This window comes from Sorex araneus, chromosome 3, assembly GCF_027595985.1.
Source record: "Sorex araneus isolate mSorAra2 chromosome 3, mSorAra2.pri, whole genome shotgun sequence".
In the NCBI taxonomy this organism is placed as follows: domain Eukaryota; kingdom Metazoa; phylum Chordata; class Mammalia; order Eulipotyphla; family Soricidae; genus Sorex; species Sorex araneus.
Genome location: NC_073304.1, coordinates 119,959,728 through 119,976,444, shown reverse-complemented (window position 1 = coordinate 119,976,444; position 16,717 = coordinate 119,959,728). Strand labels below are relative to the sequence as shown.

The following is a 16,717-nucleotide window of genomic DNA, read 5'->3' as shown; positions in this document are numbered from 1 at the left end:
AGGAGCTGCCAGCTTCAGTCGAGCGCGCGCTCACTCACTCAAGCCTCGGTGCCAGCGGTGGGGCTGGCGCTCACCTTGGGCTCTTTGCCCCGTAGCCCTACTCGGTTTCCTGCACTGTGATTCTGGCTGCCGGTTTTGTTTTTGTTATCTCTGAGATATTGCCTGGCCCGGATCCCTCTGGCCTTCGGGGAGACAGGCCTCCCCCCACACCGACGGGCGAGGGGGCATAGTGCAGTGTGTCTTCTGGGGAGGGAGTTGCCCAGGGCGGCTTCTCACCTCCTAGGCCCTCCCGCCCCAGGCCATGAGAAGAGCCATCTCCAAGAACACCGCCATGCTCGTCTGCTCCACCCCGGGCTTTCCTCACGGTGTGATGGACCCTGTCCCCGAAGTGGCCAAGGTTGGTGAGAGACGGGCCGCTGGGCGTGGGGGTTGGGTCTGACCTGGGGTCTCGCCGGGAGAAGTGGCGGGAGTGAGGTCGGAGCACCGCCCAGATGAAGAGCGGCCAGCAGCCCTGGGGTTTGAGGTCAGCCGTGTCGGAAGGGGCGAAGGGGTGACGAGGCAGGGAAAGGCTTAAAGGGCGTATCCTGGAATAGAGCTGATCTTCCCACCCCGGTGGAGAGGTCGGGGTGTGCTCGAGAGGGAGGCACTCGGCACCCCACCTCTCCCCGGCACAGCTTCCCCAGCAGCACGTCGTCTGCTCTCGCTCTCGGCACCCAGGGCTGTGCCCAGCTCGGTCTTGCAGTGACTCTGGAGCCCTGCACTGAGCATAGACACCGAGTTCAACATGTCCCACCAAGGCTGAATGCACTGGGGAGATGACCTCGTTAGGAATGCCAAAGGGGCTTTTTAGAACACGGGGGACACAGACACTGGTCAGAACCCACCCTTCGGCTCCCATCTTTCAAAGTGTAGGTCTGGGGCTGTCAGTGACATTCTCTCGTGGTCTTTGTGTTTCGGAACCAGCTGGCGGTCAAATATAAAATACCTCTTCACGTCGATGCTTGCTTGGGGGGCTTCCTCATCGTCTTCATGGAGAAAGCAGGGTACCCATTGGAGCAGCCATTTGACTTCCGGGTGAAGGGGGTGACCAGCATTTCAGCTGATACTCACAAGGTGAGTCTGGCTTTCTGTTCTCCCCAGGGCTACCATTTCAGGTGACGAGACAGTAATGAAAAGGGGTGTAGGTATGGTTTGGGTAGGGGAGGGGTTGGGCCACACCTGGTGGTGCTGAGGGCTCACTCCTGGTGAGTTTGGGACACTAGGGGTTGTGTCAGGTTGGCCACGTCCAGGGCAAGGACCCTGTCCATGTATCATTGTTCCAACCCCAGGGAAAGGGGCCTGCTCTCTCTGCGTCATCTGGCTCAGAGAATCCCATTTCCCCTGACTGAAACTGTGATAGGCCTCTCCAGTGGCCTGTAAAGCTCCCTGAAGCTTCAGAGGGAGGTTCCTATTGAATTCCTCCAGATCAGAGACCGTGTGGATGCACCAGGGACACAGCACCTAAGTGACAGGTGTGTGCTCATAAATAAGCCCTTTGGGAAACGGAAGGAAGCTCTGTTTGACTATAATGTTTGAAGTGACCGTGCCAGCCCCCCGGAGAGCTGAGATCAAGTCCGGATCAGGGAGGGCCTCCCACAGACTCTGCCTCAGATGCGGAAGAGGCAGTGGGGGTGTGCCCAGTATGATTCTCTCCCTGAGTGCTTGACACTCGAGGGTCCTCAAGTCCCTCCGCCCAGCTCTGAGTGACCTGCCTGGCTGCTGTCACAGCCCCTCTCCTACCCATCCCCGTGTGGCTTGGGGTGGAACTAACTCCCAGGAATGCAGATTTTGATGTTCAGTGCTCGGGGCCGGCTCAGGACTCACCCACGCCCCGTCCAGTGGTGTTCAGGGGCCACGTGGTGTCTGGGATAGAGGCCGGGCCTTGCGCACGCAGGATGCCGCTGGCCCTTCCAGCTTCTCCCAGCCCCCACATTGCTGGATTTAGTCACTTCTAGATTCTGAGCACTGTGATATTCTTGGAAAGGAAGTGTGCTATAATATAAATAAATAAAGGCAGTGTAATATGATAATGCTAAGCAATATAGATTGCAAAATAGAAATAAATATATGGGATGGAATCAGATTGTGTTGTTCCGTAACTGTTTGAAGTCAGCCTTTCTTGGCTTCCGTGGAAAATCATCTTCCCTTCTGTCCTGACATACTGCCCTGGAGAATTTCCTGAAGTAAAACATGGGGAGTAAACCCGTTAGCTGGGAACAATCACTGTTTTCTCCCAGGGCCTCAGATTCCCTCGCCCTGAGCGAGAGGCCGTCAAGCCGTGGCTTAGGTTGGTGTGCAGGGCGCTCTGTCTGACCCTCCTGGGAGAGGGGAGGGCGCCGGGAGTGGGAAGGGCCCGAGGCGGGGCGCGTGCTGACCCCGTTGCTTCTCCCCTCAGTATGGCTATGCCCCCAAGGGCTCGTCGGTGGTGCTGTACAGTGAGAAGAAGTACAGGAACTACCAGTTCTTCATTGCCACGGACTGGCAGGGCGGCATCTATGCCTCCCCCACCATCGCGGGCTCGCGGCCGGGCGGCATCAGCGCAGCCTGCTGGGCCACCCTGATGTACTTCGGTGAGAGCGGCTATGTGGAAGCCACCAAACAGATCATCAAAACCACTCGCTTCCTCAAGTCCGAGTATGTGCGGAAGGCGGGGTTCTGCTTCATCTGCTCCATCTGCCTCTAGGTGCAAAGTGCCCGCCTGGCCAGACCGCCCGGTTGTCCCCGAGAGCCCAGGGTGTAGGGCAGGCGGCAGCTTCGGAGCGTGACCTCCCTTGCCCCGCCAGGCCCCGGCTGGGCTCTGGCCGAGTCCTTATCTCCCAGGGATCTGTAACTACCGGCAGCCCTGCCCTATCAGAGCTGGTGTCACCTCGTGAGGTGGTTGACACAGTGGTTCCCGGGCTGGGGCATGCACCCTAACCAGCTCGGCTGCTTAAAATGCAGGGTGCTGCTCCCCACTCTGAGAGACGGTCTCAGTACCCGAGGCTGGGAGACCCCAGCATTTCTGGGGAGTGGATCCTGAGGCTGCTGGCAGAGAAGGCTCAGAGCTACTGGAGTAAGAGAGAAGATACGGGGAAGAAGGAATTGGCAGGGGGTGGGGGGAGATTGAGATTGAGATTGAGGATTAGTGTAGAGCTAGAACTAGCGCTGCCCTGGCGTATGTTCGTGGATCACTACTGCCTGGCGTTAGGGCTGACAGACAGGACTTTCTGAAACTGCAGAGGTGAAGGACCTTTACTCGGCATGCTCAGAAGTCACCTCTGGTGCCTCACATGGCCCTGAGGCCTGTCTGAGTGCAGGGGCCACAGCCGGGGATTCTGTTCCTGATCGGGGTCTGGTGGGATCCGGGCCTGTGAGCCTTTGTGTCCAGCCGCCTCCTCTGAGAAGATGAGCGTCTAGCCCCTGCCTCCCCGCCCCTTCGGCTTGGTCCCAAGGGAGGAGGGTTGGGTGCTTGGAGAGGTGAATGGAGGCATAGCGTATGTGTGGCTAAATTCCCTTGTTCCCTCTCATTTTTTTTTTTCTGGTTCAAGACTGGAAACCATCAAAGGCATCTTCGTGGTGGGGAACCCCCAGGTGTCCGTCATCGCCCTGGGCTCCCGGGACTTCGACATCTTCCGACTCTCTAACCTGATGACTGCCAAGGGCTGGAACCTGAACCAGCTGCAGTTCCCGCCCAGGTAAGCCCGAGGACGCCTGCCCTGCCTTGCTCTCACGGCTGTCAGAGAACTTCCGGTAGCAAAGGTCAACTCTGTGGGCGGCTCTGGTCCCTGGAGGATTGCTGTCCTGAAACTCGCCGTGTCAGGTGACTGTCTTTTTGAGGCCCGTGGCCCGTCCTGAGAGACATCTCCCCCCGCCCCACTGCTCATGGCTCTGCGCACCCGTCATCCCGCCCACAACCCTCCATTGCTCCTAGAAATCGACTTAGTACCTGAAAAAAAAGTCAGCTCAACATTGCATCCCTGGACCCAAACCCGAAACAGACATCTGCAGAGAATCTCTATCACTCAGGCCGCTGTTGTCTGCCTGTCTCACTTAGGTTTTTTTGGTTTCGCCTTCTGTGATACCCTTTAGCACTGCCTCCAGGTCTCCTGGTCCTTGCCTGTATGGGGGCATTACCTGTCCCATCTGGACACCGCCTTTGCCTCTCCGCCATCCCTCTGGACCCCTTTCTCCCTCCAAGGGATGTTAGATCTCTGGGCCCTTGAAGCCCTTCTCAATCTCACCCAAAAGGCTCCTGTCCCCAGGATAAAATCATCCCTACCAGTGGCCACTCAGCTGCAGGACTATTTGGGGCAGTTTTTTTTTTTTTTTTTAATTTTATTGAATCACCATGTGGAAAGTTACAAAGTTCTCAGGCTTATGTCTCAGTTATACAATATTCAAACACCCATCCCTTCACCAGTGCCCATATTCCACCAACAAAAACCCCAGCATACCTCCCGGCCCCCCCATCCCCAACTGCGTAACTGATGAATTTCACTTCATTTTCTCTTTACCTTGATTACGTTCCATATTTCAACACAAAACTCACTATTGTTGTTGGAGTTTCCCCCCAAGAAAGACAGCCCTACTACCAAGGAACTATTTGATAATTAGTTTTCCATTGTTCATAATGAAAAGATATGTAGTCCCACTGCTCCAAGTACATAACTCTTTTTTTTTTTTGCTTTTTTGGGTCACACCCAGCGATGCACAGGGGTTCCTCCTGGCTCTGCACTCAGGAATTACTCCTGGCGGTGCTTGGGGGACCATATGGGATGCTGGGACTCGAACCCGGGTCAGTCGAGTGCAAGGCAAACGCCCTACCCGCTGTGCTCCAGCCCCCATAACTTTTTTTTTTCATTTTCCCTATTTTTTTTTCTCATCCCCCTTCCCGCGCCTTATAATATGGTGGACGCCATGCCGCGTTTCTCCTTGAAAATGGGAAACAACCGGGAAAGAGGGATATTTCCTCTTCTCGGCCGGGCGTGGGGCTATGGCTATGGCTATATTCCACCACCAAAAAACCCAGTATACCCCCCCGTCCCCCCGCCCCCCCCCCACCCCCAACTGTATAACTGATTTACTCGTGGCGGGCTCTCGCAGTCAGCAGGATTCATCCCCTCCACCATCGGAAGCCTCATGCGCCCTGACTCCACCAAGTCACGCATTTGATCTGCTGACCCCCAGGGCTAGCAACCCCTGGCCTGCTGCCCTCGCCTGGACCAGCACATAGCAATGCCAGGCCTTCCTGGCTGTGGGGGGCTTTATTTGGGAACACCGTTCCCAGTCCAGCGTCCATCTGTCTGTCCCCTCCCACAGCATCCATTTCTGCGTCACCTTGGTGCACACCAGGAAGCGAGTTGCCATCCAGTTCCTGAAGGACGTCCGGGAATCCGTCACTCAGATCATGAAGAACCCGAAAGCGAAGACCACAGGAATGGTAGGCACCCTTGGGTTCTTCTCTCGCTGCCGGTGGGGAGGTGGGTGTCGTTCCAGGGCTTAGCCTCACGTCTCTCCCTGTCTCTGCTCGTCAGTCGCAAACCTCTTTCTCCCTTGGCGCTGGTGGCCTCTGCCTCACCCATTCCCAGGTTGTTTTCATTTCAGAGGAGGACTATCATGAAGCACCTGATACGTTTGAAAGCGTCACGTGCAAAGGGATGTGGGGGTACTGGCCATCTGAAAAGGAAAGGAAGCGAGTGTGCTTTTCCGCCACTTTTTCCCCCAAGAATTTTCTACCAAAAAATTCTATAGTAAAAGCCAGTACTTAGAAAAAAATTTACTTTGCGGGCTGTTTTTCTCATAAGTAGATTGGTACTTGGGGTAGAAGGAGGCCGGGAGAGAAGGGCGTGTAGGATACTGGCTTTCTCTCTGTTCCTCTCCTCCTCATGAAACAACGTTTCCTCGGCTGCCTTTGCAGGGCGCGATCTACGGCATGGCCCAGACAGTCGTCGACAGGAACCTGGTGGCAGAATTGTCCTCGGTCTTCCTGGACAGCCTTTTCAGCACAGACACTGTGACCCAGGGCAGCCAGATGAATGGTTCTCCCAAACCCCGCTGAGCCTGGAGCCTCTCGAAGGTTCTGGGGTGTCGACCAAGCCACACAGTTCCGACATCCGGTGTTGCCCCACCGAGCACAAGAAGTGAGATCACGAGACCGCTCGATGCTCAGGATTCTTCCTCTTCTTCCTCCTCCTTTCGTGGGTTTGAATGTGAATGCCCCGAAGGGTCCTATTTCATAATGGTTCTGCCCTTCCCGTGAGCGTTGCCCCTGGAATGATTTTGACCAGACCCCTCTCTAACCTCCTCTAGCTTTCAGCTTCACTTAATCACTGTGTGGACAGCTCTGGGCTGTCTTGATTTCTTTGGGAAGCCGGAGTACGGTGGATGAGACAGATTTTCTTCCTTATTTCAGACTTGGCTAGTCAGGTGAGGAGCGTGTTGGGTGCCGTGTCTTCCCAGGTGGGTGTTAGCCCTACCCAGAGCTCGGGGGCCTTTTCTCCTCTTTGTTTTTCTCAGGCTGGTTAGTTGTCTCCGATACCGGCACTGTTATTCCCTCTGATAGGCCCCTCCCGGAGCACAGACCGGCTGCCCTGCCGCGCAGTCTGCGTGGTCTTGCTGACCTCTCTCCTCCGAGGCAGGGCCGGGGGCAGTTCTTGCCCTGCTGCTGCGCTTCTAGTCCCATGTGACACTTGGCCACTGCCGTATCTGGAGGTCTTCGTTGAGATGATGTTTGCCGTGCTTTGTTCCTGTCTTGTGGACTAGGAAGAGATGGCGGTTTCCAAGGGACTCGGGCCTGCCTTGGGGCCGGTGATGTTGGGAAGCCCAGACTCGTCCACATGTCTCTCCATGACACGTAGAGAGAACGCCAGGTTGCGTCTCTGCCCCTGGAGCTGTGGGGGCGGGGGGAGGGGGCTCTCCTTCCCCTTCGCACCGTCATTATGAGAATAATCATTCTGAGAGTGTGTGTGCTTGACCGGGAGCTGCCTCGCCCCCCGGCGGGTGCGACAGGCGTGAGAACTCCAGGCAGAGGCAGTCTCCTCCCCCTGCCAGTGCTCCCGACTCTTCCCTCGACTCGGCTCCCCATGGTACAATGGCAGTTGAGCCTCTGGTACTGGACGCTTCGAGCCCGGGCTCGGAGGGGAGAGTTGCTTTGGAACGGGAAAACGAGCGTGTGTCTGCCACCTCGAGCTGTCAAGGGAATAGTCGCTCAGGGTGGCGCAGGGCCAGGGCCACGCCCTGTGCCCGGGCCACGCCCTGTGCCCGCTTCCTGCCTGCCTTCTCTCCCGCGGGCCCTGACCTCGGTGGACCCCTGCCCATCTCCGAGGGTGACCTACTGTGTGCCTTTTCCTCAGCAATACACAGTGTGGGGCCTGCCCTGACCCGGGACCCCCGTCTGTGACGTTCTCACGTGGGTAAGGGAGTACTTAGGATAAGGAGAAATGTTCCTCTGTTCCATTATCCTTCTCAGGGACTCCCGGTCACTGGCCTCTTCAGGCTGGTGTCCTTTGGCCGCTGCCTGCCCCCCTTCCCAGCCCCAGAACGCTGGCCAGCAGAGCCAATGTGGCCGGACCCCACTCCTCTCCCCCCCCCCTCCCCCCGGCTCCTTAGCACTGTACTGACACGGAACTGTGACTGGCTGGGCCAGTTGTCCACCTGGTGGGCACCTACTGAAAGAGGAGCCGTGTCGGTGCTGGGCAGGCCTCACCCCCCCGGGGCCCAGGACGTCCCAGCAGGCACCACGGCACTGGCCAGCTGCTCAGAGAAGCACGTCGTGCCCTTCAGAGCGAGCTGTGGCTCCCGGTGCCCGGGGCGCCCCTCCGGCTGTCGGGGTCACTGCTGCGGGGCTCACGGCCCTCGGTGAGCTCCTTTGGCGTGCCTTAGATCAGCGTGTCTGGCGGGTGGGGGGACAGCCCGGTCCTATCCTGTTGCTGAGGAGAGGTCCCCCGGCCCCTGCGGAAACCACCTGCCGTGCCTGCCTTAGAGTCGCCGTGTGCGGGCACCGCCCAGCCACTTTTAATATTACTGGTTTTATACTTGGAAATGGTACTTGCCTCTTCGTGAATCTTCTTCGTCTTTAACCCCCTCCCTTTCCCATCTCAGTGCGCCCTTCCTAACTGCAGCAATAATCTCTTTGAAAGCAATTAAGTCATTAAATATCCCAAATCTTAATCATGGTTGTCTGCTATGTGTGTTCAGGCAGATCCCAGATAAGGGTAGGGGGGGCCTGGAACAGCCGCCTGTGAGGGCTCGCCCCCTGGTGGTGAGACAGTCGCACTTCCCTGCGGGTACTGGGGCCCTGGAAGGAAAGATCTCGATGAGATTTCCGGGTAGTGCTCCCAGGAAAGCACTCATTACTTGGAGTAGCAGGTCCCAGTCACGGGTGCTTTCTTGGCCTGCTCTGCCCCGAGTCCTAAGGCGAGTGGGACGCAGCTCTCAAGCTCCCTTTGTGGTCCTCCTCATCATGCAGGGGTGCGGCCTCCAGGCTGGCGGCCACACCCAGGCCTCGCACCCTGTGCTCGGTCTGGGGGCTGATGGAAGCCTCGCATTAGCCTTGTACGCGTAGCTGCTTGGCGTGCTGCTCCATTGCCACCGGAAGCGGGAACTCTCCCCAGAGGGTTTCTCGGTAACCAGCTTTCCCGGCGTGGCCCTGAGGCCACCTCAGCTCTCCCAGAACCCGGCTGACGATGGCCACGTCTGCAGTGGTTTCCTGCCATGCCGACCCCGGGAGACCAAATGGACTCAGGCCGGCAGGGCGGCTTCTGCCCACTCCCTGCGGCTGGGGGCACCTGGGCCTTCTCTGCTGAGCTGCTCTGAGCCGCCCACCCAGTCCCAACAGAGGTACTGATGACGCCTGTCGGGCAAACACACGTCAGGGGTTTCGGAGGATTTTTTTTCCCTTGACTTGGAGTCTTAATTGCTTCCTTGTTTCTTGTATTTCTTTTTCATAATCTACCCTCAATATCTGCTTGTATAATTTTCAGTTACCTGCATTAATTTTAGAATAAATGTATTTATTTCTAAGCACGCGTTGCTGGTGTCTTTGTCCTACTTGCAGGCACCTCCTTCTGGGTTGGCGCTTTGCAACCTTTGAGCCTGGCGAGGAGGCAGATGATGTGGCACGGTCTGTACCTCAGCCCTGGTGGCTCTGGGGCCGGGACCTGCAGCCACTGGGTCGAAGCGGACTTAGAGGCTCACGGGGCGGGCGCTTGCCTTGGACATCTGAGCTGGTTTTGATCCCAGCATTTCATACGGTCCCCTGAGATCCACTAGGAATAATTCCTGAGTGCAGGGTGAGGAACCACCCCCGAGCACCGCCAGGTGGGACCCAAAAACCAAAAGCAAAAGAAGTGGAAAAGATCGGGCATCACCCTCTGAGCCCTGCTGGCGTGGACTGTCAGCTTTGCCAACACAGGTGCTGCTCATCCTTTGGAGCAGAAAGGCTGCGAAGGGGCCCTACGGTCCTCCCGAGTGACGGTCTGTTACTTCCCTACCAGCACCTTTGCCTTCACTTCTGACTTGACCAGTTCGTGCAGGGGGATGGGGCTGTGACAGTGCTGGATGCAGCCCGCCCTTCCTCCCTGCCTTCTCTCCCATCTCCTTTCCTCCCTCCGTCTGTTCGTCCATCTATCCTGCCTCCCTCCCTCTTGGCTATGTTGAGGATTCACCCCCGGCGGTGCTCAGACTGTAGGTGGTGGTGCTCAGTGCTCAGGATGAGGCCAGAGCCCGCCATGTTCTCTCGGGCCCCTTTGGCTCATTTCTTCTCCATGTTGCTGGCAGTAATGCAGCCTGTCCTGCCTAGTTCCCTGTTGCTTCCCCCTGGGAAGTCACAGCTGCCGAGCAGCTCCTTCGTGCCCCGGTGCCTCCACCAGTGCGTGGTGGGGGGGAGGGGTCTGCCGCGCGTCTGACCTACGTAACCAAGAACATTCTGCAGCTGGGGGGAGCAGTTTTATTGGCAGCCCCACACGTGTGTCACCTGGGCCCTGGGAGCCTGGTCTCGGGGGTAAGAGACCAAGGGAGCCCGGAAGGGGAGGGGCCGGCTTCATGCCAATCAGTCCCCAAGGTGAGGGGCGCAGGGCAGGGCAGAGGTCTGGGCCCTGGGCAGCACGAACTCGCCCCTACGCAGGCTGCAGGGCCAGCCGATGGCTGGGGCACTCCGCTCCTCTCCTTGCCCACGGACACGGGTGGGCGGCTACGCCATGGACACTGCCACCTGTTCGATGAAGCTGGCCAGGTTGATGTCTCGCTCTGAAAGGCCCGCACACTCGTGGGTGCTCAGCGTGATGTGCACCTGTAACGACACCGGGTTCCAGCTGGCAGGTGGCGCGACTGGCCTGGGTGCTGGGCCCGTGTCCAGCAGGCTCCTGATGGGCTTTCACAGACTGTCTTCTCCCGTGTCTCCCAAAACAACAGGGACCCGAGGAAAACACAGCATCCCGCTCCCAGGAGCAAGCTGAGGGCCGGGCCCAGAGCGCCAGCCACTCTGCCGTGTCTCGTGGCCCTTCTGGGGCCTCTTCCGGCGGGGACACGCATGCAGAAGCCAGCTCGGCTCCTGCGCACGGCAGGCGTTGCGCCCCTTCCGCTCCACTAAGCAAACCGTCTGCTCTGCCTTCGGGGGGATTGCCGTGCTCATGAGCTCATCCCCTTTCCACTCCCCAGCCCCTCCCGAGGAGCTGAAATCTGTACAACTTAGCCATGATTAATAGTTAAACAGCCCTGCCTTTCCTCTCCTGGGGCACCGCCAGCGGTGCTCAAGGACCTGGGGCTACCTCCGGCTATGCTCAGTCCCCGCAGCGGGGGGGGGGGGGCAGGGTGGCGGCTCCAGGACCATGCCCTGCAGTGCCACATTCTCTCACAAATACTCGGTGAGTTCTCGACCCACAGCCCAGCCTGGTGCCCACACCCATTGCTCACCTTGTTGTACACGTTGAACCATTCAGGATGGTGGTCCAGCTTCTCAGCCTGCAGTGCCACTCTCGTCATGAAGCCGAAAGCCTGGGGGAGAAGTGAGCTCTGGTCAGTGCTCTGTGGGGTGGCTGGGCGGCTCCCGGTGCTCAGTGGACAGTCCCGTGCGGGCGGATGGGCCAGTTCCCAGGCAGCTCCCAGCGCTCAGTGGACAGTCCCATGCGGGCGGATGGGCCAGTTCCCGGGCAGCTCCCGGCGCTCAGTGGACGGTTGGATGCGGGCGGATGGGCCAGTTCCGTCCAAGGAGACTCCCCCCACCTCACACCCCAGGGGGCTCCGGGCTGGTCCTGTGGGCAGCCTGGGCACCAGCAGTCCTTGCTCGCTCAGGGATTGCTTCCTGGGAATGCCTGGGAAGGCCTGGGAAGCTGCTCGGCCGACCGAGGAGGAAGGAACAGCCCCGCCACTGTGAACATACCAGGGGCTTTCCTCTTTGTCTCGGCCAAGCTTGGGCGCCCTCCTCGAAGTCTGCCTAGCCGAACCCTCCCCTCTGGGAGCTCTGCGTGCAGACCACCCAGGGGCCCTCATCCATTCTCCAGGCCTAAGCTCGGCCTTTGAGGGTCTGCCTGACCCTGGGCTGGCAGGATTTCTGGGGGAGAATGTGTTCTGGGGGTGGGCGGAGGGATCCAGCAGCCCCGTCAGAAACCTCTGCGCACTCTGTTGTTTTACCCTGTTGAAGTCTTTGAAATGGAACTGCTTGAAGATGGCATCGCGGCCTTCCAGCTCATTCCACCCCACGGCCCTCAGGTTGGGCAGCAGTTGGTCCCTCTCCTCAGCACTTAACCTGTGCACTTTGCCAGCCTGGGAGGAGGGGAAAAACAAACAGATCCACAGCGATTCCTTTTTATAGGATCAAAGAGAGCGCCCCAGACCTTCGGGAGAATTTCACCAGGCCCTGCCGGCTGCCTTGGGGACACAGGCAAAGGGCAGTGGACTGGCGGCTCCGAGGGTGGCACCTGCCCGGGCAGGGGGGTGGAGGGGGGAGGGGGGGCAGCGTGCCCTGGCTCGGGCCCTGCTAGGTCCTTGTGCAGCCTGCACTCAGAAACCCCTGCGTCTGATGCAAGTCAGACTGGAAATGCTCTTCTCCACCCCGAGCCCAAAGCCTTCCTGAGGGTCCCCTCAGAAACCCAGGTCTTCCACTCGGAGAGTGAACCGGCCCAGAGGAGCCTGTATCAGTGCAGATCTCTGGGGAAGTACATGGCATCTGCCCAGCGTCACTATTACAGTCGGCTCCAGCCAGCCACCCCCTGCCGCTACGTGCTGCAGGAATGAAGAGCAAACAAGTCTGGGGCACAAAGAGGGCCACCCCAGTCACTGAGAGCGTGGCACCACCTCACAGGGGGCACCACCTCGGTGGGAACCCCCTCACAGTGGGAACCCCCCACAGTACGCATCACGTCACAGTGGGAAGCCCCTCACAGTAGGCACAGCCTCAGTGGTACCACCTCACAATGGGTATCACTTCACAGCAGGCACCTCTTCACAGCGGGCACCACTCACAGGGGGCACCGCTTTACAGGGACACCCCCTCATAGCAGGTACCACCTCATGGGGCACCAAATCACAGGAGTATCACTTCACAGCAGGCATCACCTCACCTCATAGTGGGAACCCCCCCACAGTTGGTGCCACCTCACAGGAGACACCACCTTAGCACCACATCACAGCAAGTACCACCTCACGGGGGGCACCCTCTCAAGGGGACACCACCTCACAGTGGGCACCAGCAACAGTAGGCATCACCTCAAGGAGCACCACCTCACAGGGGCATCTAGTGGCATCGCACGGGGCCACCACCTACTTCACTCACTTAAACCATGTTCTGGGTAGTTCTCTATCACCTGCAGCTGACAACCCCCGGCACTGTCCCCCAGCTCACCCTCATCCTGCTCCCCTCACGCTGACTTCCCAGATACCCCCTTTCTTTCTCTTCGGCCAGCTTGGTCCCCAGAGGCCAGCCCCCAAGCGGGAAGTTCTGAGTCTCCGTCCTCTTTGTCTATTACATAAAGTACCCTCGGGGCCGCACAACTGGCACGCTTCCACCCGAGCACAGGGTCCTCGGCCAACCCCGAGTGGTTTCAACTATGACAACTGAGGGCCCGAACGTGTGCAAGACCCAGCGCGCAAGCAGGTGCTCTGGAGGGTCCTGGGGATCCCAGGACTGAGACCCCCGAGTTTGAGCTACCCCAGGACGGGAATGTTTGAGTGCTGAAGGAAAATGATGGGATCTGAGGAGAGTGTGGGAGAGGATAAACTAGGCTTTTAAGAGGCAGCCCACATGGGGCGGGAGCGATAGCACAGCGGGTAGGGCATTTGCCTTGCATGCGGCCGACCCGGGTTCAATTCCCAGCATCCCATATGGTCCCCCGAGCACCGCCAGGGGTGATTCCTGAGTGCAGAGCCAGGAGTGACCCCTGAGCATCGCCGGGTGTGACCCAAAAAGCACCCCACAAAAAAGAGTTAGCCCACAGGGGCCTGATAGTACAGCAGGCAGAGCGCTCGCCCCGCGCATGGCCCACGTGGGTTCGGCCCCCCACACCCCATATGGTCCTGAGTAACAAGTCAGGATTAAGCTCTGAGCACTGCCCAGCGAGTGGTAGCCTGTCTCTAGAAGCACCAGTTCTGAAGGGTGAAGGGGAACAGACGCTTCACAGAGCAGCAAGAGGCGGGTAGGAAGCTCCAGTCTGTGGGTAAAGGAAAGACACCTGCCCTGGGGGGAGGGCGTGAGTAGCGGGCTGGGCCTCACACAGCAGTGCTCAGCGGCTTGCTCCTGCCTCTGCACTCCAGGACCACTCGGGGCGGGGACTGGGGGTGGAACCTGGATCAGCCGCGGGTGCAAGGCAAATGCCTTAATCTCGTGCTGGTTTTTTATTTTCAGTCCTGTCATCTGCATTTTTATTTTTCACAGGACAGGCCCCATGGGCCAGGGCCTCTTCTGCTTTGGTGTGCCGGCCTGACCACTGGGTATGTCCCCTAGCCGGGGACTTGGCTGACACCCTCACCCACTGTCCTACAAGGAGAGCCCTGGCAGTTCTGGGTGATTCTGGAAAGCTCTGCAGTGCCCCCCGAGTTTTCCCTTCTTAAAACCAGCACTGTCTGGCCTGAGGCGACTGGGTCTGCTTCCTCTCCGTGGGAGGCTAGCGAAGGGGAGCTGTCCTCTCTCAGCTGCCCATCACCAGCCTGCCCTGTATCCAGGCAACCTGGAGGCAGGAGTCAGCCTCGGCACCAGAGCCCCTCCACCCGCCCACCCACCCAAGGCAGCCAGAACCTTCTGGATCAGCTCAAATACCATGGGGGGGGGGGGGCGGGAAGGGCGACCTGTGCTTTGGACACTGGGGGCCAGAGCCGAGTGGGCAGCTGCTTAGTCATCAGTGGTGCGCCCAGCAGGGGGCGCGCACAGGAGTTATTGATTACCCACAGCCTGCACGTTTGGGGGCGCCCCCCGCCCCGCCCCGCCCCGCAGGACTGGCCAGGTGTGACCTCACGCCCAGCCGCTTGCCTCTAAGCTTCGGGCAGGTCCCCGCTGCCCTTTCCTGCCTCCCCAGCCGCGCAGCTGGGAGCAGCGCCCCAGTCCCTCTCGGGGCGGGGGGAAGCTCGGCCAGCAGGAGGGTGACCCTGGGCAACGACCCCGCTGCCCGCCGCCCGCCTCGGATCCAGCGCCCGGGCAGCCTCCTGGGCCCCGGCAGGGTGCGGGGAGCTCGGCGTGGCCCGGGCGCACGCAGGAAGCGCGCAGAGCCCCGCGCAAATGCAGACGGGGTGCGTCCGGCCTGGGAGCGGGCCGGGCCTGGGCTCCCTCGACGCTCGGGCCTCCCACCGCCCGCGGCAGGCCCCCCGGCTCCGCTGCCCTGCAGCAACAAGCGGGGGTCGGGGTGCAGAGCCGCCCCGCGCCCTCCCCACCTCGGGGAAGCAGAGCCAGTCCCTAGCCCGGGGAAGCAGACTCAGACCCCCCACCCCCCGGGACGCAGGGCCAGACCCCCCACCCCCGGGACGCAGAGCCAGACCCCCCACCCCCGGGACGCAGAGCCAGACCCACAACCCAGGGGGCGCAGAGCCACCCCCACCCCCGGGCCTCGCGCCCTCCCCACCCCCAGGGCGTAGAGCCAGCCCCCCAACCCGGGGGGCGCAGAGCCAGCCCCCGCCCGGGCCCCGCGCCCTCCCCACCCCCAGGGCGTAGAGCCAGCCCCCCAACCCGGGAACGCAGAGCCAGACCCACAACCCAGGGGGCGCAGAGCCACCCCCACCCCCGGGCCTCGCGCCCTCCCCACCCCCAGGGCGCAGAGCCAGCCCCCCAACCCGGGGGGCGCAGAGCCAGCCCCCGCCCGGGCCCCGCGCCCTCCCCGCCCCCACCCGGGCCACCCCGCTCACCATGTCGGGGCAGTGCGCAGGTGGCGACGCGGGCCGAGCGCGCTCCCAGGGCCCCGCGCAGCGCTCGGGCGGGGCAGCGCTCGGGCCGCCCCGGGGCGGGGCCGCCGCCGCTGATCATTAACTCTGGCCGCTGAGCAGGGTGGCCGCGGCTCCCTGCCAGCACTTTCCTGCAAGTCGGCGACCCTGGAACTGGAGCGGCCAGGCGCGGGGTGGGCCCCCAAGGCGGACTTCGGCGCCTGGGTCGGTTTGGATCACGCTGGGCCAACTTAGCAACTCTGTGACGCCGGGCGCTGACGGCCCTTATAAACAAACCTAGTAACCGTTAATTAAACGCACACATTTTATTTTTTTAAGTGTCCGGTGCGTTTTGCCATCGCTCTGCTCCCGTGCAAGCAAATCCCGATCAAGGTCGCCCACCTATTGGTCACCTCTTAACGTTCCCCCCCCCTCCTCCCTGGCACTGTATTTCCCTCCTGGTGCTACAGATGAAGTTGCGTTTTCCAGTATTTGGTATTAATGAAAATCGTGCAGTGTATGTTCTTTTTGTGTCTGTCTTATTTCACTCAGCACATCACAGGCTTAAGTGATCGTGAGTTTTATTTTGTTTTGGCCACACCTGGCAATGCTCATCAGGTCTTACTCCTGGCTCTGTGCTCAGGGATCACTCCTGACAGGCTTGGGGCAGTATGTGGGGTACTAGGGGTCAAGGGTTGGCTGCTAGGCAAGTGCTCTACCCACTGTATCATCACTCTGGCCCCCAAAACGTTTTGTTTCAATTTTTTTTCTTGGTGGGTCACACCTGGCGATGCACAGGGCTCACTCCTGGCTCTGCACTCAGGAATTACCCCTGGCGGTGCTCAGGGGACCATATGGGATGCTGGGAATCGAACCCGGGTCGGCCGGGTGCAAGGCAAACACCCTACCCGGTGTGCTATCACTCTAGCCCCTTGTTTCAGTTTTTTATGGACCATTAATTTGTTTAGGGCCAAGGGCATGTTTGTGTGGGCACCCAGCAGTGCTCAGGCTTGCTCCTGGCTCTGAACTCAGGGATCACTCCTGGTGGGGCTCAGTGGATCACATGGGGTGCTGACAATCGAACCCTGGGTTGGCCACATGCAAGGTGGTCAGTGCCCCCCCGCCCCCGCCACTGTACTACCTCTCCTGCCCCCAGTGATTGTGACCCTTAAGTGACTCTTGCATATGTCAGTACTTCCCACCTTGACTTTGTGATGAGGTCCGGTTGGCAGCATGGCGTGGTCTGGCCAGGTCAATTGTATGTCCATTCACTTGATGGCCACTTGGGTGGCTCCTAGTTTTTGACTCTGAGAAATCAAACTGTGACAAGCTTTTATGCCTTTCCTGGCTCTTGTATTTC

General features: G+C 59.7%; 2 protein-coding genes across 5 annotated transcripts in view; one reads left to right on the top strand and one right to left on the bottom strand.

Annotated features, from left to right (window-relative positions):
* Nucleotides 1-9,816, top strand: part of SGPL1 (sphingosine-1-phosphate lyase 1) — a 65,881-nt gene extending 56,065 nt beyond the window's left edge. For all 4 annotated transcript variants that reach the window (XM_055130808.1, XM_055130805.1, XM_055130806.1 and 1 more), the window contains 6 exons: nt 299-397; nt 964-1,113; nt 2,435-2,673; nt 3,567-3,713; nt 5,338-5,458; nt 5,936-9,816. In XM_055130808.1, the coding sequence (XP_054986783.1) occupies nt 299-397; nt 964-1,113; nt 2,435-2,673; nt 3,567-3,713; nt 5,338-5,458; nt 5,936-6,076 (897 nt within the window). In that variant the 3' untranslated portion in view covers nt 6,077-9,816. The remainder of the gene's footprint in view (nt 1-298; nt 398-963; nt 1,114-2,434; nt 2,674-3,566; nt 3,714-5,337; nt 5,459-5,935) is intronic.
* Nucleotides 9,817-9,950: 134 nt separating this feature from the next.
* Nucleotides 9,951-15,496, bottom strand: PCBD1 (pterin-4 alpha-carbinolamine dehydratase 1). The gene is made up of 4 exons (XM_055130809.1): nt 15,343-15,496; nt 11,647-11,778; nt 10,930-11,010; nt 9,951-10,306 (listed from the first exon to the last, which is right to left on the bottom strand). The coding sequence occupies exons 1-4, from the start codon at nt 15,343-15,345 to the stop codon at nt 10,208-10,210; spliced, it is 315 nt and encodes a 104-aa protein (XP_054986784.1). The 5' UTR covers nt 15,346-15,496; the 3' UTR covers nt 9,951-10,207.
* Between the last annotated feature and the right edge of the window lie 1,221 nt (nt 15,497-16,717).

What these genes read in the sequence shown, in the direction of transcription:
- PCBD1 (XM_055130809.1), bottom strand. An exon ending in ATTTCAAAGACTTCAACAGG is followed by an intron (nt 11,011 to 11,646) that starts GTAAAACAACAG and finishes CTTCTCCCCCAG; the next exon opens with GCTTTCGGCTTCATGACGAG. An exon ending in GGTTCAACGTGTACAACAAG is followed by an intron (nt 10,307 to 10,929) that starts GTGAGCAATGGG and finishes GTGTCGTTACAG; the next exon opens with GTGCACATCACGCTGAGCAC.